We start from the raw sequence: 21,136 nt of genomic DNA, 5'->3' as shown, positions 1-21,136 counted from the left end.
CGCTCATTAGTTACTAGTTGAATAATATATTTGGTAACATACTTTAGTAAAATATTCAACCATGTTTAGTTATACTTGTAAGAAGCTGCCTCTAATAGATTTAGTAGATTTCTGAACTGGGCAGTAAAATTGCATCTTCACCAGTAGTAAAAAATTGTGTGACAGATTCAACAAACAGTGACCAACTGTAGTATTCATTTACACATTTCCTTAGCTGATTTTATTATTGCTGTAAATGAGGTCAAATAGGAAATTCTGTATTTTGCAGAATTTTGAAGTACAAAGAAACTCCTTGTGTAGAATCATAGAATCATAGAGTTGGAAGAGACCACAAGGGCCATCGAGTCCAACCCCCCTGCCAAGCAGTGTACCTGTTGCAGAAAATGTATTGTCTTGGGTTAGCAAAATCTGTGATTCACCTAGTCAAACATGTTTTGTGTCAAGCAAATGCTTGATGTACGTATGCTCTCATATGTGCTTTCTCGTGCTCGCTCTCTCGTGCTCGCTCTCACTCTCTCACACATCCACACACCCACACCCACACACCACAGTCTCCATTTGTTTTTCACCATGTTTGTGAAATACATGGCTAGTGGACCGTATTCAGCTTGGTGGTTCATATGCTGTACAGTTTGTTCTTTCTCATTCTGGACAGTTTGCCCAGCTGTTAAATGATAACAGTTGCATTAAGTGAGTGAGTCAATTTAGATTTCAAAGAACTTACAAGTTTGTATGTATAGCCTTTCTGGAGACCTATGAATGTGATTAATCAAATGTTTGTAGAGTCCATTAAATAAAGCATAATACTTGGTAGAAAGTGAAATGAGCACGGTTGTACTCAGAAGTGACAGAATTTTGCAGTGCAAAATCAATGCAGAATTGTTAATTAAAACGGATGCATCTACATATTTATTTAGTGTAAAGAATATGCTAGGTGCTGTGCAGCACATAATGTGATGGCTCCTCTCTGAAGGTTTAAGAGTAGGGGAGCTAAGTTGTACAGAAGGCCAGAAAGACGAGAAGGTATTGGACAAGTTGGGATTTTTGGGTAAGGTTTTTTAAGGGAACACTGAGATCCTCAGAATAGGTTAAACAAAGCATTCTTAGAACAAGTTATATATAGTGCTTTTTCTAAATGCTCAAAGTGCTTCACATATAATAGGCAAGCTTAAGATAGGCTGCTATCATATGAATTATGCACACAGGCATCCAAATTATTTTCACGGAAAAGATTTGTATCACATAGAGCACTCCAGTAATTTACTTTATTTCACCTGGTGGATTGTGTGATTTATTCTGATTTTTCTTGTCCTGAAGAAAGACAAGGAGCTTTGCCAGAGTACTAAATTCTTGACTCCAAACACTAGAAATATTTTTGAACCGTACCTCTGCCTTCTGGGATTTTAATTCACATTAGCCACATTTTTCAAAATTTATATTTTCATCCAAGAGAACTGCTTTTCAGTGACAGAAAATTCCTAATTGAAGCCCTTAGTTGGCTAAAATATTTTGCATAATTTATCAAATTTATGCAGCTGGAGCTGTTTTATGTGTTAGAAAGGTTCAGCTGCCTATAAATCTTGTTCCATGACAAGCAAATGAACTGTTCTCACTGAAGCAAGTTGCCCCCTTAGCACTCGAATGAAATTTCTCTTGATAAGTGCCTGTGTGTCATTTCAGTTTGAGAACAGAACACCAGACAAGGCTTCCTACTCTGAACTTAAAAAGGCTCCCAAGGTAGTGGATAAAAATCCATAAAAATGGTAATCCTGAAAAAATAAATAGATCTAATTCATCACAAAAATAATAACCTAGCAGCTTGTCCATGATCCCCTCCCAAAATAGTGTACCATACTCATTTCCACTGTCTCCTGAAAGAGAGGCAGCGTTGCATGTGGAGAGGAAGCTTCATTCTTTAGAAGCCACTACTAGAAAAGCTTTGTTTTAATAAATGTTTTGTCTCAATGAGGGGGTTTATTGCTTTAGTTTGTTTATGCTATATGTTTTTACATTTTTGTATTTTAAACCTCCCTGTGGTCTTCGGATGAAAGGCAGTATAGAAAATAAATATTTGTCCTTTGTGGCCACTGGGCCTAGTCTCTCTCTTCTTTTTAAAAAAATAATATTTATTAAGAGTTTAAAGATTACAAAAAGAAAGAAAAAGAGTTAAACAAATCAATATAATACAATACAAAAACAAAAATAGAAACACTACATAAAACATAGAATTAACAAAACAAAACAAGAACAATTAGAAACACTTCCAATATTTTCAATCTTATCTTTCATTCCCTTGTTTCATACTCTGGTTTCACCTCAGATCGTATAAATCTTTCACCTTTTACTGGGCCTAGTCTCTGTGAGGAAGTGCACACCATAGGGCAGCCAACAAAGTGATGTATTCTGATAAAATGGAAATGGATCTCTTGTCCATGTATATGCATAAACACTTCTAACTGCCAGGCCTTTAAGCCTCTTCAACTCTTTGTTAAATACAAATTTTGTAAAAAAATTCTCATGATTCATGAAGTAGAGCAGAATCCACTTCTGTACTAGCGATGTTTCTCTGAAGGCCAAACTGCATGTTACATGTGTTCCAGCTGGCCACTTAGCTTGAAATAAAAACAGCCCTGAGGCCCCAATCTGGAACATATTCATGATTGGGATGGGAGCCCTGTTCCAGTCTCCTGTTGAAAACTTCTACCTCACAATTGCTACTTGCTTCTAAAGATGCTGGCTACTGCAAACAGCATGTGTTGGGGGCCATAAACTGCTAGGAGGTTTTGACAGGAAACCATAAGTGCCTGTGTTCTGGGTTGCAGCATCACACTGGTTGTTTTGTAAAAAATGAGTGGCCACCTTAAGCACAATTTCTAAAACCATGTGAAGAGCACAAGTGAGATCTACAAAAAAAAGTAGTATGTAGTGTTTTTGTTCAGGATATTTTATTTCATTTACTCTGCATCCTCCTCCAAGCAGTCAGCTGGCTTTCCATGGCAACTAAGCATAGCCCTAATTGGACTTGTGTTTTTTTTGGGAGGGGTCATTCCCTGCTTTACATTTTTGTACTTCAGTGAACCTTAGGAGTCTTCAAGGCCTGTTGATAGCTTCCTCTTGTGCGTTGATGGTGCTGTTTTAGCAACATGGGCACTGGCATTCGTGATTCAACCTAAAGGGTCATTTGAAGTTCAGAGCGTTTTTAAGAGACTGCATTCAATAAGCCAGTTTTACTCAAGCAGTTTGATTCAGGTTCTGACCTCAACTGTATATAGCATGTTAGAAATCAGCATATTTCAGTTATGATGAAGCAGTGGAATTTTAGCAGTGATTATAACTGTCTTGTGCTATGCATTTAGAATTTTATGGTATAATACGAACAAATTGTCCCAAAATGTTATATTCTGTTATACATTAGCATTAGAAAGAAGTGATCTGGAACGCATGAGATGCTATAGACATTTTTGGAAGCTCCAAATAACATCCACAGAAGCTACTTGCCTGCCTAAACATCTCTTTGTGGCCTTAAAAGGGGGGGGCTGCACCCCACACTTTTGAACTGTTTCCCTGCTCATACTCCTGATGTCAATTCTTACCTCACCATAGCTGAGCAAACAAGTGGCTTGTTTGCCAAAAGGTATCAAAGGAGGTCAGGCTTTGAACTGAGTGGTGGTGGAACCTGATGAGGATCAGCAGAACTCATCTCAGCAGCCTCCCAGTGCCCTATTTTGTCTACAAAATTGCAGCTTCCTACCAGTATTTGAGGCATTGCACCACCACTCCTGGATGTAGTTTAAAAACACTATTTAAAAAGAGACAAGTATGTCTACCAGTTAATCCCAAACCCCCAAAAACTTTTGAAGACCCCCCCAGCTTGTCTGCCTGCAAATGGGGCAACAGATTTGGGATGGGGTGGGGGAGCCTTTTGGTTCCACATTAGGTTGTTAGAGATGCATGCAGATATTGTGTGCTTGGTGGAGGAGGCTAAGCAACCTAGTGTTAGGCATATTGGGCAAATATCTCTTGACTACAACTACAACAGTGTAAATCTTTTTCACACATACACACACATTGTCTGTTGCCTCCCAAGTGCACCAGTTTATTTTTCCCCATAGGAATAAATTGCAACAATTCACTTAAATGGCAGAAATCAAATATCTGCATTTGAACACTGTGGGAGGTGGTTGGAGGCTAAATCTTTGCCCTGCCCCTTCTGATTCCAGTGCTGGGGTGAGAAACAGCTATGTTGGAGTTCATCTTGTTTATTCTGTGGAAAACAATGGGAGCAACTTAAAACCAAACCGTTCTTTTGGGTCTGGAAGGCAGGTGCATTTCTGGAAAATGTTACTGTAAATGAGTATTTTGAGATAAAAGACAGGAAACAGTTTTTAGCATGACCTGGGTATACTGAAGCAAAAAACATTAGTTCTCCAAGCTCAATTGTGACTGTTTGACCTTCTAACTTAAGAGGGGAAATGCTAAGAAAAGCACCATTTTTAATTTTGTACTTCTCCCTATGTGCAAATGCTTTCTGAATATTGCTTCAAATTTGTTAAAGTAATTGCTTGACTACCACAATATGATTGGAAAACAATTTTTGACTGGAAAGCAATTACACAGTTCAAAGTTCAGTGTGACTCCAGGCATTGAGCTTTATTGTTTATTATAAATAAGCAGTATTTATAATGGTTATAGAACATTGGTCAGTAGTTTACATTAAGAAAATAGAATGCCACAAAACAAGTGCAATATATGAACAAGACTAAAACCCAACATTCACAGAAGACTGAGAAAAAATTCCATTAAGGATGGTGGTAATAGCACTACCATTCAAGACAAAATCTCATGTTTTGCTAAAAGATAAAGGCTGCTTTCACTGATGTGCACATCCTAAGAAGCACATAGGTTATGGCTATAGACACGAGTGGATAAATACTACAAGCTGCACATCTAGACTACAATGGTAGTCAGCCTGTAGTGGTTGACTTTATGGCAGCTGAACTAAATATTATTTAGTGTCTTAAGGACACAACTGAGGCATAACAAGACTCAGAAAGCAGACCTTATGACATGATGACATAATGAATTGTGTCTAGATGAAGAAAGTCAAGTATTCCATCTGAATGATGATTGGGAGTGCTATATAATGCTGGCTAAGGAGTTTTCCACTGTCATTCTGAATAACTGCAGTAGAAGGGCAGCACAAAGGGAAAGCCCCTATCTTAGCTTCAGAACGTTTTCCATTTCTTTCTACTTCTTGCAAAATGCCCCCAAGACGATGAATTTCAGCAAATTTAAGCATACATCTGTGATACATCTAGTACTTGAAAACCAGGAGACTGACAAAACTATAACTATTCCCCAGTATGCACTGGAGTAGGATAAACACGTATTTGCCTTTAATTTATATAGCTCTAAAGCACTATAGTATTATGACAATGCCAGCTTATACAGGAATATTTATAAGGACAGAGGATGCAATAAAGTGCACAGAGAACAGCTGCTTTATGTCCTTGAGACTTCTACAAGGTGATTAGGTTGTTCTTGAAGGATGACACTTAAGCCAAATGTTGAGTACTAAGTGTGCTGCACAGGATCTTGTCTATGGAATTTTCAAGGTGAAGAAATTAAGAACAGAAGACGTTGGACTGGGTTGCACTGTGCACCAAACCACATGAGCAAACGGTATGCTGTGCTTAGCCCACAAAGAAGCCACTAACTTTGCTCTGAACAGGCATTCCAAAAGGCTGAATTTTGTAGCTTTGAATAAGGCTGATCTTGCCATGTTTTTGCTCAGGGATAAGGTTGCTTCTACATGTTATACAGAAAGTTCTGTAGAATTATATATGCAAAAGACTGAGATTTTTAGAGGTTGTGTTATTTTTACAAAATGTTGTAGAAGTACTAGATGATGTGGGTGACATCACAGAAAATGCATTGTATAACCATCAATGAAGTATTCAACAAGCAACTGAATGATTCAGCAACAGAATATCTACCTTCTCTGTCCCATTCTACCATGATTGATTTGTGGCTCAGATATCTATTTTACCAGCCAAGTCAGGGAACTGCCTAGCAGGTGAGGGATTTTGAGGCCTTGTATTATCAGACAGGCAAGCACTACGCCTTCATTCTAAATGGCTTCTTAGATACTGATTCACCTCAAGTCCTGAGGGTGATATTGAAGAATCTGGAGCTGGTGGGAAAGATGTTTTGGAGCATATTGGGTCCTCTGAATCTGCAGCCTCATGCAAGATGTCTTTGAGCGTGGTAGTCTTGGGAAGGTTCTTCTGTATATACTGATTCCCTTTGAACCATATATATACTGGAGCCAGCAATAAAGTTGTCGGCTTCCTTCAAGGGCCTCATCCAGTTCTGACTAGTCCTGATAGGAAGGTGGTAGGGCATCATACCTTTTATGTATTTACTGAGTGGGACACTTCACCTTCACAGCAAATTCAGCATTTGAAAGCCTGTTGAGAGAACCATCACCTAATTAATAATTTGGAGAAGGCAAGCTCACAGATAAAACCATCATATCCACTAAGAAGTTTTTGTGAAGAATATACAATGTGAAGGCAACTGACTCTTATGTAGCACAGCATGTCTTGAAAACACAAAATTGGAAATGTTGCCACCAAGAAGTGACATTCTTCATTTTCACTCAGTGTGCAGTATTGAGTCATCTGGAGAAATTCTCTTTTTGCCATTGTAGAGCTCCCAGTGCCAGCAAATACTGGTTGGAAGTGCTCTTAATCAGTTATTCTGGTTGTTCAGATGTCAGATGTCCAGCTGTTTGTTTGGAACTAATCTGTTGTTTATGCCAAACAAAGTGTGTACCTTTGAGATGCAAATATAGCAAATCTACATTCATGTCAGTTCAACAGATACTTTGGCCTAGTTCACATGTATTGACAAACCATAGTCCAAAACTATGGTTTACATTGAACAAGCTGGTGCACACTGGCTTAGCATTTTGTGTGAATCTGTGCTTGTGGTTTGTTTCTCTCTGGACAAACTGCAAGTGGATGCAAAGGTTTTTCCCTGGCTTACTACTCATGATTCAATTGGGAGAAACAAACCATGAGCGCTGATTTGCAGATGACACTAAGGCAGCTGCTCCAATAGTTTGTTTTCCAGCTCTAGAAAGGAACAAACAAAGCAGGCATGACAGAGCAGCACGCACAAGCAAGCTGCTCGTTTGAGCTAAGCCATCGTTTGTTTCTGATCATGCTTTATTGTTAAATATGATTTGAGGCCACTGACTACTAGAGCACATTCATGGATGTCCAACTTGAAATGCCTGTAAGCATAATGACTGTCAAAAGATTAACAGTGCAATTCCTTTTCTTAGTTGGTACCTGTATCATTTACAAATTTTACTGTTTGTGTTAATTTCAACTTTTTTGTTATATACTGCTTTCATTTTTTTTTCAGTTGAGCTAAAACTATGGACAGTGTTGCATGGAATTTACAAAAACCACATTTTTTAGAAAAATTAGAAGGTCAAGAACTCAATTCAGCTTGGAAGCCATCATTTTCATAACCATTAGCCAAAATGTGTTATGTAATATAGTTTCCCAGCTTTTACCCCTTTTTCCAAGCCTCTTTTCCAGAAATCCATCTAGACTATTTACTTACACAAGAGAAAATAAAGGGATTTTGCCAGGGGATTGGAGGGAAGAGGCTGTTTTTGTCTTTTTATGTTGCTCAGAAGTGCATGTTTGGGTACTGCTTGATTCATTCACCTAAAACTTTGTGGAAATGTGAAGTGTTTTTGTTAGCTTTACTAGCACAAAAGCTGTGGCCCTTCCATTTAGTTCTGATTTAAACCTTTGTGTAGCTACTCAGAAATTTCAATATGCCATAAGACTTGAAGTAAAAAATGACCGTTGCGGAGGGAGGAATTAGTCAGTGGGTGCCTACTATATCAGGGCTGCACTATCTCAGTTAAGCTTCCCAGTGTCTTCTACAGTACCTTCAACTGGAGATGGTTTCAACTTTTATAAGGTCTTAAAACTGCTTCAGCCTCAAATGGCTTCCTCTCAGATGTTTCACTGTAATTGCCTCAATCTGTCAAAAAAAACCCCTCCAAAATATTTTGTCTAGATACCACATTAGGCCAGCAAGCTCATTCTCATTGACTGTACGCTTACAGAAATTCCTCTTTGTGATTTACCCAGACACAACCCTCTTTTTTTAGAAGTCCTACAGGGTTAATTGGGGTGGGCTTTGAGTTGAAGATTACAACTTTAATTTTATGAAGTTCTGGCATATTTTTTATGTTATTGATTTCATGATATACCTGCTCCAAGCCCTAGGGATAGGATGGGATAGAAATTAAAATTATGAAATTTTTGGGGCGGCTATACCGTAATTTTTTCTGACAAAAGCCATGCCAATTTTCCTTCTGATTACAAATTAAGACATGACTTTGACAACCTTTATCTTATGGATCATAAACACCATTTTCTTCTAGAACTTAAATACTTGAAAGCATATTAATAAGTTCTAGTTTTGGATTCCTGGGCCTTCAAGTTCCATGAACAACTTAAGGGACTTGGGAATTGAGCTGAATTTCCATGTTTTTATTGTTGTGAATTAGACTGCCTGGAGAGTGAGGTGATGGGTGATGCTAAGCCTCGTTTATCCTGATAGCTATGAGTTGTACTGACTGCTGAAGTACATTAGCATATGCTTTTTAAAAACAACAACACATACTTACCTTAATATATAGATATATTCAGCTATAGTGCAATTTATCATACTCTCAGTCTGAGTTCATGGGTAAAAGCCATTAAATTTTGGGCAGGGGAATACCAAAAACATATTTTCCTTTCTGCAAAGGTCTTGGCAATTTAGAGACATTGAGCAGCTAGCTTGGGGTTCTGTGTTGGGATTTAGTTTAGTTTAGTTTAGTTTAGGTCTTTCCCACTACGGACACTGCTTAAATGCATTTCAAACCAAAATGTTCAAAAATCCATTTGGTCTAGTCTACAGGATTCATGCTTCCTGTCAGTTTCAGTGTATACTTGCAGTATACAATTGAGCTGTGTGACCACATGAGTGGCTTCTTTACTCATGCATTAGAAGGGGTGTCCAATAACAGCTTAGTTGGCAGAAGGCACCAACTAAGCACATGAAGAAGCAAGGGTTAAGCCAGTTATCACAACAGTTTCAGACATGACTCCTGCCCTTGCAGGAGTTACAAAGGGGTTACGTTCGGAGGATTATGCCTAAAGCCAAAACCATGTGTAGTCAAAACACATTGGTTTCAATGGCGGATGGGATTGCAAAAGTCATTTTTCCTGGAACCCTGCTTCCCCTCACTTTCTTTTTGGCCACACGTGTAAAACTGAATGCACATAAACTATGGGCTTACTGTACTTGCGCTAGAAAGGTTATACTTGTTGTTATTGGTTTCATAGATTAATAAATTGTGTCACAGCCAGGAGATATCAAAGCAGTGTGCAATTAAGAGTAAACAATAGATTCAACCCCTGCATCTAAAAGTTCTATATAACAGTAATTGTGGGAGTGGAGTGACTTCTCCTCCAAAACAAAATGATGAATGGTGCCCTATAGCATATTAGTAGCCAGTGTAGCACTCTCACCAGAAGTGGTATATGGGGTTGATGGGATACTACAGTTAACAGCCTAGCTGCTGCATTCTACACCTTTCTGGCTAAGGTCAAGGCATGTAGGTCATCCAGTCCTGAGGTTTCCAATGCCTGGACTACTGTGGCCAAGCTATCTTATTCCAGAAACTGTTATAATTGTCTTACAAAACAAAGCTGGTAAAAAGTACCCGCTGCTTCAGATGGAGTGTAAGTCTGTCCAGAACAGGTCACTGATGTATCTCCCAGACCTGGGAACCACTTATCCACAGGGCCTCCTTTTTGCCAGGGCTTAAATTCAGTTTATTGGCCCTTATCCATCCCACTCCTGGGCCCAGGCACTGGTCCAAAGCCCACATAGCCAATTATAATTCAGATGTTGCAGAGAAGAGTTGACACTGCTCCAAAGCCCATAACAACCATTTCCAGCTGCTCTATGTAGATGTTAAATATCGTTAGGGATAAAAAAAGTGCCCTGTGGCACCTGATAATACAACTGCCAAGGCCCAAGAGACCTACTTTTTGCCAACTTGTGAATATTACCTTCCTCTGAGGTGGCCAAAAACATATTTCACCTTAGCCATTCAGATATTTCAAGGCGCATGTTTTCTCTGACACAAGTTTTGATGCTCCTTTAGAAAACAATTATACATGAAGCTTCCTCCAGCATTGCTCTTCTGCCTCGGCTTATACCAGGTGTGGTCAACATGGTGCCCTCCAGATGTTGCTGTACTACAACTTCCATCTGTTTTCTGTTATGAGCACAGTATCTCGTCTCTCTGGTTTTCTCCTCCTGGACTTCCTGATAACTTAAATTCCCTATTAGGCTAACCTTGTGAGACTCAATGTACCTATGCCCTATAGCTTGTTGTTAGATTATATTTTTTGTATATGGTATCAATATAATATTTTTGGAGTAGTTTTGAAATATTCAAAATGTTTATTTGTATTGGATCCCAGTAGAATAATAATACTGTCAAAAATATGTGATGGGAGAAGGTAAAGGGAGAGAGTTGACATATACAAATCCCATCCTCAAGTCAAATCAGCACAGTCCTAGGTCTATGCTTTGAGCTGTGACCAAACTTAGTTCACTTTAATATTATTCTTAGAGTAATACAGATGAATTTAGGTTTTTTCTTCAAATAAAAAAGTGGCATATGTTAATGTAAAAAGATTCATAATGAAGGTGAATGGTGACCAAATGCTTCTCTCTTCAGATGACTGATAGAATTAACAGTCCTGATGTGTTGAGAAAATAAAAACATAACAGTGGTCCAGTTAATTACTTGGTGTGCTCGCAACTTTAAAGTTGGCTTAATATGTGACTTTCATACTGCAGGCGGTGTCAGTTACCTTAATGTATATCACACTGGTCCTATTAAGGCAATATAATTTAATTGTGCCTATAGGTTTGCAAGGTTTTATGCCTCAGCACAACTCCAAAGATAGGAAAGCTCAATTAATCTTGCATCAAGACAGTACTAACCTTTTTAAGCATATCGTTCAGAACTTGACATTGAATATATATATAACTATAGCGCCCCAAACCCACACATTAGTTCATTTTTAGCTAAATTTGTTGTAGTGGTGTTATAGTATAAGAGTTGCTGTGAGTATCATAAAATCTGAGTCAAAACACAGCATTAAAAGCCGGTAGTAGTAATGCTCTGTCTTGTCAAATAAACTGGTTTGAGATTATTAGAACAGCTTGTGTTGCCATGTCATTTTGAAACTTGAGGGTACATAAAGGCCATCTTGAAATTGCATATTCACCCCATTAAATGTTGTATCTTTTAGTAGTTTTCTTTTTCTCCCTCTCCCTCACACACAAAGAAGTGTGCATGCACACGAAAGCTCATACCAAGAACTGACTTAGTTGGTCTTTAAGGTGCTACTGGAAGGAATTTGTTTTGTTTTGACACAAACTAATATTTTTTTGGGGGGGGTTAAATATTAGTGCATTAATGTAACATTGACTTTTGACAGCTGCACAGCAAAGCTCTGAGCAAAGGATGACTTGAATTTGTAGAGGTACTGATACAGGATAGCTATTTCTTGCTGGATGCCTTTTGTGGTGCGTTTAAACCTTTGAACTGAACTGTTCAGAGAAACAGGGCTTTCTGCAGCAAATGCTCATTTGCTTTTAATAAATGTTCAAGACTTTTGCATTGGTCCGTGTACTGAGGAATATAGCTGTTTGCAATTTTTACAGTATGTTCTTAAAGCACAACTCCCAGAGATAGGTAGCGTGGCATATGTGTTGGATGTTGTGTGTGTTCTGCAAGTTAAGTCTCTAGTGTTGCAGCGTATTTATAGGATTTTGCTTCTTTTGTCTGTCTGAACGTTAGTAGTCAAGACATCGGTAAATATTCTGTATTTTTTGCAGTAGAATTTTATTTATTTGATAAACAATACTTAAGGGGACACATTTTTATTTTAATATTAACATAGTTTTTTACAACTGGAAGCTAGGGTCCATTTTAAAATTACAATTCTGTCTTGTGCTGTCTGTCCTGATATGAGGTGTAGACTTTAATCTATTTTATGCTAATGTGGTTAGTTATAAAGTTTTGGGTGGGAAAAGCGTGGGGTATGGGTTAACCTCAGCATGGCATTTTTTCAAACATTTTTCGTGTGCTTAGGTACATCCAAGCAGAAGTCAACTTCCCTTCAGGTAGCAGATCAGGAGCTACTGTCACCTTTTCACCCATACCAGCCTTTGGAATGTATAGTGGAAGAAACTGAAGGCAAGCTGAATGAACTTGGACAGAGAATTAGCGCTATTGAAAAAGCACAGCTTAAATCATTGGAGTTAATTCAAGGTGAACCTTTGAATAAAGATAAGATTGAAGAGCTCAAAAAGAACAGAGAAGAACAAGTGCAGAAGAAGAAGAAAATACTGAAGGAGCTGCAAAAGGTGGAAAGGCAATTACAGATGAAAACACAACAGCAATTTACCAAAGAATATTTGGAGACCAAAGGTCAGACAGAGTCACCCCTTACCCATCAGCAGCAGTGCCCACACACAGGTGTCCTCCCAGAAGTGGAAGGCAATGAGGGTCTGCCTGGGGATAGCTTTTCAGAGTTATGGCAGGTTGACAGAATCCTGGCAGGTAAAGATGAGCAGCAGCACTCTCCACCATCTGCTAAGCAAGCCGGGTTTGTCCCTCTCCAACCTTTGTCAACGCCACAGTGTAATTTTTCAAGTAACCTAGGCTGTAATGGGACAGATTCTTTTGAACTTCAGAAAGTATTAGGTAATCAGCAAAATGTAGGACAACAGCAGCCAATTGCAGGACATGGTCAGGGGCTGTTAGTTCAAGAACCAGACGGATTAATGGTTGCCACTCCAGCACAGACGCTAACCGACACTCTTGATGACCTGCTAGCAGGTGGGTTGAGAAATATGTTTTCTTGCATTAATGTGTGTGCTCCGTTCCCTCTGCCCTCATTCCCTCTTGCAATTTTCCCTTTGGGGAGTATTTGTTTTAAATATATTTCTTTCTTAGTGCTCTTAATGTTGGCATTCAAGTTATAAATTCCCAAATATTTGGGTTGCTTTATCAAAGGTTAAATATTAATATTTTGCTCTATTGAAATCTTCCTATATCAATCCTTTGGGCTTCCACTTCAGTAGTAGTAACTTTTTAAGGAAAACTAGTTACAAGAAACCAAATGGTGTTATGGAAATATGTCTAGTTGACACTTGCCTCTCTGAAGGTATCACTGGGCTCATGATTTCAACACTCTCGTGAAGGTGCCATTTGTATGACCTGACACACCTCTGTAGCAAGGAGACTTTGATGTATTAAAACACCAGCAGCTTTATTTGGAAATTAACCTACAGGCTTACTCATTCATATATAGTAATATCAGAATATCGTATGCTTGTGAAAATGAACCCTTTGAAATATGCTCTAACTACATGGCAGCGCTAGAAATACTTGCAGCAGAAAGGGGATGATAGCTCCTTCTTAGGAACAAACTTAGCCTACACTAGCTATTGTCAGCTTAGCTATCACACCATTTTAACATCTTGTAATAGCGTAAGATGCTAGGTAAGAAAAACCATATGCATGGTTTATGTATAGACTGCAAGCTTTAACCTTCATTGTAGAGTAATTTGTGAGGCTGAAAGTAAGAAAAGGGCTTGCCCTTGTGGAGTTTGCAGTGATGTGCTGGCTCCATTTTCCTTTACTGTCTTTGGCAGAATATAGTTTTCCTTTGCGTTTGTATCCTAAACTGCTAAAACCAATGCTAAAACCCCAAAGCTAAAACTGCTGTGGCCATTCCTTTTAGAAGTTGAAGCTGTAGATAGCAGTGTTTATTTGAGTCTACTGCAGTCTGGATGGGTCTTGGTTTTGTTTTGAAGCTATATTTGTTTTGTGTTATGTAGCAGGAATACTCCTTTTGAATTTGAAAAAGGGAATGTGAAAGGTGCCTCACCTAACTTGTAAATATAGTTTTTGCTTATTAAATGTTAAGTTATTCTTCTTGTAAGGAAAATAGCCCTCTTGATGACCCTGTTAGCTCATGTTCAATAAAGTAATACTATCAGGAGCGATAAAACAAGAAAAAAGATTTCCCTTGGCTGGGTTGGGTTCAGAAATATAATGCAGCATAACAGAATCCCTTGTAGGAGAAAGGAAAAATATTTATGGATCTAAATGAAGTGTCTTTTACTTTTTTATTGTGCCAGCATTTTATGGATACATTTTCATAGATGATATCTCATAGAACTGGTGCTGTCTAATCTGTTGGAAGTTTGCTTGAAATGGATATCATGTAAGTGAAGTGATTTTCCATCTAACTTACCAGCAGTAACCATGTGCTCTGTGCGATTTCCCTTCAACTCAGGACAGGAAAAATAAATCTCATTCTGATTTGGCTTCTTGATGTCAATATGTGGCTGATAAATCTGATTGAGAGAAGCAAATACTAAATAAACTTAAGTTTTAATAGTGTATATATCACCAACCAGGAACTAGGAGAGTTAGAATTCAGCATTGGGGGAAATCAGAAATTTGAGTAGGCAAAAATCCACTTGAAATTGAATTGGTGTGAAGATGTTTGGAAAATGTGTAGTAAACTTACTAAATTTATTAAGGGAGCTCAGTTAAACTAATTTGCCAAAGTTGTGTACTGTTTATGATTTATGTCTTTTTGAAAGATTATAAAGCTGTTAGGTTTATTGAGTATGTAGGTTTCTGAAACCTACAGCAGACTTTGCAGTTCTCTGTTCCTCATTTGCTCAAGTAAAATGAATGGGAAGGTTGCATATATCATGGAAGGAGGAACAGCTGTAATTTTAGGGATTTTCTCTAGTGCCCAGATTACCCCCCCCCCCCCGAGAAGAACTATAGTAGTGCTCATTGCAGTGTCTGAATCAGCTTAATGGGCAGATTCATATGTTAGAAGAATATTCAGATGCTTATAAGTATTGCATTGTTAACGTCATACCTGATAGTAGTCAATATGCAGTCTTTGATGTGGCTGACCAGATTTTGAGTCAACTTGAGTCAAGATTGGTTAATGGTTAAACTTCATTATTTTTTTAATGGAATTGCTATTTCAAAGGAAATATATGTATCAACATTACTGGCTTCTAAACTAATAATGAGTATGTCTAGCATTTCAGTAATAGACGAAAGATGACAAAGAAAGTAGGCTTGCTGATGACTTGAACTGGGAGGGACTGAAAAATGTCTTTTATTTTTTTAAATCTGTCATATGCTCTTGAGGATGGGAGAGGATTGCCTACAGCACCTTGTGAGAATTGGGCAAGTGGTGGTGGGAATGTTGCAGAGGAAATGAGATGTAAGAGTATCTGGTGATAGAAAAGCAATGCTGGAGTGTTCATGCATGCAATTTGAATGTAATGTTCATGTTGTGAATTGCCCTGAGACCTGCAGGTATAGAGCAGTATTCAAATTTAATTTAATAATAATAACAACAGGTACTCAATATTTGGTACAAAAAGGAGATGCAACACTGTCTTCAGTGTAGATGTCTTCTTGTCATATATAAGCAACTATTCTCTTTTATGGAGGAGAAGATGGTGAAATATTTTCCACAGCTACTGTGGGAAGTAGTAGGAAAATACCAAAGCCCTATAACTTTGAATTTTGTGTTAAGCACCCTTGCTCTCAAATACTCATTTATACTTTATTTCATTGATTCACTGGATTTATGCTAAATTTCACACTGAGCTTTCAATTCAGGTTACTATGATTTGGGGGAAAGCTGTTGAATTTCTTAACCATTGTTGGTAAAGGCCACAACGTTTGGAGTGCATATTTGAATGTTTATTTTTTGTTGAATTTCCCCATTTAGGACAGTACTAAATATAAATCTAGGTTTGTTTCGTTTGTTTTTTAAAAATGGGAAAACTTTACCAGAATCCCCCAGTGGAAGGAGAATTACCGTATTTTTCGCTCTATAAGACGCACGAGACCACAAGACGCACCTAGTTTTTGGAGAAGGAAAACAAGAAAAAAAATATTCTGAATCCCAGAAACCAGAACAGCAAGAAGGATCGCTGTACAGCAAAAGCAGCGATCCCTCTTGCTGTTCTGGCTCCTGGGATAGCTGCGCAGCCTGCATTCGCTCCATAAGACGCACACACATTTCCTCTTTCTTTTTAGGAGGGAAAAAGTGAGTCTTATAGAGCAAAAAATAGGGTAACTTTTGCCATCATAGTCGTAAAAGAAATAAAGGCAGTAGGTAGCTTACATGAGGTAAAATGCTCAGCTATTTAATCACTTTAGGACTACTACCGTCTTCCCTAAAATATATGTATGTTCCCTTGTATGCAAACAGATCTTAGTTTGTGTACACTTGGATTTCAAAATCTAAAGTGTGAAAGTCTAAGAGCCAAACATGTACGTTCCCTGTGTTCTGAGAACTTCTTGCAACAAAAACCTTGCGTAACATTCCCCTCATAGTTTTTTTTGGGGGGGGGGGGAAGGAACCTATAGTAAGTCAGAGGTGTAAATTTCAAATTTCATAAGTAAACAAAGTATCCATGTTTAAGAATAGCAAGATCCTATTATTTAATTTGATCACCCTAAATAGTAGTATGACATACCAAGAAATGAATTTCAAAATTTCTCCCTGGGCAGGAAGAAAATAGTTTTATTAGTACACATGTAAACGATTTAATTGCAACAAGTGTTCATACACCAGACTTCACATACTTTTTTTAAAAAAATCCTGTATGTAGGCACTTTTTCTCTCTCTGTACATTAAGTACCCATTGGCAAGAAATTGTCTTTATTTTTATATGAGCCATCACAGCATCTTGTGTGTTTGTTGAGCTGGCTAGTAGTTGTTTTTATTCATAAACGCAGTTAAGAGATGCACCTATTTCTTTTTTCAGAAGTCCTTTTCATTTATAGAACATAACTACTGGCTAACGATGGCATCTCTTCTTCTAGCAAGACACATTGCTTTTGCCTGGGAATGAGGAATGTTGTAATCTTTCCAGATCATAAATTATACAATTATGAAAGTGAAAGCAGCAACATAATTTGATTAAACATAATGTCTGGATTAAATTTTGGCCCAGTTAAATTTCCCTTACCCTTTTGTATGTGTGTCACTGTAACATGTTTCTCTGTTGCTCTTCTTGGCTCTCAGGTTCTGCTTACTCAGTGAGAAGTGTCAGAGAACCATAGCATCTCTCCTTTTGTTTTGTTAAATTGGCTCATGACTTGCTCACTCTCTTCCCAACATCATGCTTCAGCTAGCCCAGCCAAAGGGAGATGTAGAACTTCTGGTGCCTCTTCTTACCACTTTAAAAAGACCATTGGTGGTCTCTGAAGGAGGGTCCTGTACTTGCTGTGTCTGGTGGTTGATAGATCTTTATTGGCAATGAACTGTGCAGGCGGCGGTGTGTGTGGGGGGGGGGGAGAGAGAGAGAGTGCAGATGTTGTGATCAATGAAAGCTTGGAAGTGAAATGCCAGAGGATTGTCAGTGTGGGTGCACACATACATTTATTACTCCTCCATTGTGTGCCATACCACCCCTTCTCTTGTGCCTTGCTGTGTTAATTTCCTTCTCTGAGGTAGAAGGAGTGGGAAATCAGTATATCAGTGTCTCTTGTATTTTTAAAACAAAATAAAAAAATTTCCTTCCAGTAGCACCTTAAAGACCAACTGAGTTAGTTCTAGGTATGAGCTTTCGTGTGCATGCACACTTCTTCAGATACCTATCTGAAGAAGTGTGCATGCACACGAAAGCTCATACCTAGAACTAACTCAGTTGGTCTTTAAGGTGCTACTGGAAGGAAATTTTTTTATTTTGTTTTGACCATGGCAGACCAACACGGCTACCTCTTGTATTTTTGTGTCTGTCCTGCTTGCTGCATGCTCTTCTGAGAGATTGGAGAAGGGTGATCAGTTGAATTCTCTTTAATCAAGTTGTAGCTGTATATCAGATGGGTCCTCAAAATTAAGCACTGCAAAACAGTAAGTTTTAATTTCGTGTCTAACTGTATTCTTGGATAGGCAATGGTTAATTCAGTGATCTGTGGAATGTGATGCAGTCAGTTCCATGGTCTCTTAAATGCCCCCATTGTTCCTTGTTCTCCTTTGTGACTCTTTCACCAAACATTTACATGATACCACCTCTTTCCTTACAAATCCCTTCTCAGGCAATTTTTCTACAAAGTCTTTGGCCCCATCTCCTTGTTCTCATCCCTATTTGAGACACAGACTATTTAATTGTTCCATGTTACCTTTGGGGTTCTCTGCCATACTTTCCATCTGCTCCCTTATCTGTGTAAATTGTAAATTCTTTAGAGGCAGTAACCGTACCACTAGTTTGTTACCTGTAAACTGCCACTGGCTGTGATGGGACTATAAATGCAAGTACTGTCTTTTCTACCTAGTGCCTTCTTGTAATGTAAGCTGATATTACCATATTTACTCAAATCTAACACTCACCTTTTTTGGCCAAATTACAGTGTGAAAATTAAGGTGCACATTAGATTTGATGGCACGTTTACATTTGGCAGCAAATACTTTGCTTGGTTTCAAGGTTCTGAAAATTGAGGTGCACATTATATTTGATGGCACATTAGACTCGAGTAAATACGGTATGTCACTTCAGTTGGTCGATAAAGATTTGGATATTGTCTCTGTTGACATTGACCATGGGTGCATTACATACTTACATTTCAAAAGTTAAAGCACCCATTTTAAGTTGTCCACGAGAAATGAAAACATAGAAGGATCATAGAACTGTAGAGTTGGAAAGTACCCTGAGGATCATCTAGTCCAACTGCAATCTAGTCCAATCTTTTATTCCAATCATTTACGCTTCAGCATTTTTCTGGGCAGATTTGAGTGAACTTAACTTCTGTAGGTATATAATGGCTAACAGTGATTTGTGAAAGCACAACTCAGGGTCACTTTTAGTGTTTTATGTCTTAAAAAATTAACTCTTTTTAATGTATGTGGTATGGTGTCTTCTGTGACTGAGTGTGAACTGATTTGGGAACTTGGAAGTTGAAAGCATCAGTTTCAGGGATGTTACATAAATTTCAGAAACAAGTTCTAAGATTCCCTGGTGTATTTAAATTATGAAGTTATATTCAAGTTCAGAGATGAGATGTCACTCATATGTCTATACAGTTCCCTCCCCCTGATTTTTACAGGGATTGCCTTCCTGGCCCTGAGCACATCAGCGGAGTGCACAGAAGCCAACCCTCTTGCGCTCCATTCTGGCCTATTCCAAAAGCAGTCAGTTGCGCATCGGTTGAACGCATGCAAAATGATCGCCACCTGTACAGTGTTGTCAGCCAATATTGACAACTTTGAACAATTAGCTGGTGAAAGTTTTATACAGTAAATTGGAAAACTCTCAGAAGCTCTTGTTTTACACACTGCTCCTTTTTTTGTACTACTTGGTTCCACTGCTGGAATTTGTGTAGTACATGGGTGAGGAACCTGTGGCCCCCCAGAGGTGGTCAGAATCCACTTCCCAGCAGCCTCAGCAAATATGACTAGTGGTCAGGGATGAAGAGAGTTGGAAGTTCAGCAGCCTCTGAAGGGAGACAAGTCGTCCATCCCTGGTGTAGAAAGTTGTTGCAAGTTAGGTGGGAAATAGTAGCAAGCTTTGTGCACAATTCTTTACTCAAGTTCTATAGTGTAAGCTACTGCTTTTAATACCACTCTGATCAGCCTAAGTTCAGTTGACCTCAAGGTTTAATGTGAAACCAAAACAAGTGTCCTCCCTACTTGAATGGCACTTAAAGAAAAAATGGTCATGGTATACATTGTGTACAGTCAGGTTTACTCGCAATCCTCAGTCCATTTGAATACCCTTTTGTGTATTTACATTTCATTCAATGTAAAGAAGACTGCATTGTCAGTTGTTTTTAAAAATAACTGGTATGGAAATATTGAAATTTATTGCTTACATTTGTTCTTTTCATGTGTTCAATTCATTTGGAATGGGTTGGATCCAGACTTGACCTCATGCAAATGGAAAGGCTTATTTTTATTTGCAGAAAGGGCCAAGATCCAACAGAGGATTCATCTAGATCAGGGTTTCCTAAACTGGGATTTCCAGCTGTGGTTGGACCACAACTCCCATTGTCCCTAGCTAGCAGGACCAGTGGTCAGGCTTGGACTAGATGGCTCTTACAGGTTCGTTCCAATATTACAATTCTATTATCTCAGCTACATTGCTTGACAGTAGCTTGCTCTTGCAACAATTCACTTCTCCCAGTATGCAGCGTTCGAAATTCGCCTGGCACATTTTGCACTTGGCTATCAGCCACTTGCGCCAAGTGAAGATGCCTAGGCGCCAGGACGGTACCTGATCTCTCCAACCATCTGGAGGTGCATGCCTGGGGATTCTTGGATCCTGACTGTGCAGATAAAATATAGCAGATAGAATTATACAGATTGTGTTGCTAGTGTATGGAAACAGTCAGGATCCAAGAATCCCCAGGCATGCACCTCCAGATGGTTGGAGACGTCAGGTACCATCAGAATGAATTTCAGGAACCAAAAATTTGTTTTGAAAAATAAGACTTTCAAGCCATCTGGTCCAAAAATGGCAACTAGGCATTCCATTTTGGCGACTGTGACCCTTGTTAAAGGAGCCATTTGACTCCTAGCTTATATTGATTTTCTAACACTGCCAGTATGCAAGAAACTGGAAATAGTATTAACTGTGGACTAAGGCAGAGGTTTTAAAACTGTAGTCTGTGAGTTCCATTTGGGTGGCCTGTGGAAAGGCTGCAGTACAGTCAAATATATCTGTACTGAGCTACACACTTAATTTTTTTGATGTGATGATAAAGGACTAAGATGCCCAGCAAGGGGTCCATGATTTGCACGGCAGCACAGAAGCACATGACATGCATCTTTTGCCGCACATGAGTCAGCTGGCTCGATGGAAATGTCAGTTGCCAACATGGCACCCAGAAATCTCCATGTGGTTGCAGTTGGACTTGTTTCAGCAGCAAAATGCACCTGGCACCCAGGGAATTTCAAACACCACTCCA

The 21,136-nt window shown here is 38.7% G+C and overlaps 1 protein-coding gene across 10 annotated transcripts in view; it reads left to right on the top strand.

Moving 5' to 3' along the window:
• Positions 1-21,136, top strand: part of LOC309347785 (ankyrin repeat and KH domain-containing protein 1-like) — a 90,352-nt gene that overhangs the window by 33,153 nt on the left and 36,063 nt on the right. For 9 of the 10 annotated variants that reach the window (XM_081872562.1, XM_081872566.1, XM_081872564.1 and 6 more), the window contains exon 15: positions 12,260-13,009. The exons of the other annotated variant lie outside the window; for it this stretch is intronic. In XM_081872562.1, coding sequence (XP_081728688.1) covers positions 12,260-13,009 — 750 coding nt within the window. The remainder of the gene's footprint in view (positions 1-12,259; positions 13,010-21,136) is intronic. 10 annotated transcript variants of the gene reach the window in all.

The sequence above is a fragment of the Podarcis erhardii genome, assembly GCF_964252035.2.
Source record: "Podarcis erhardii genome assembly, chromosome: 8".
Classification (NCBI taxonomy): domain Eukaryota; kingdom Metazoa; phylum Chordata; class Lepidosauria; order Squamata; family Lacertidae; genus Podarcis; species Podarcis erhardii.
This window is presented reverse-complemented; position numbering and strand designations above follow the sequence as displayed.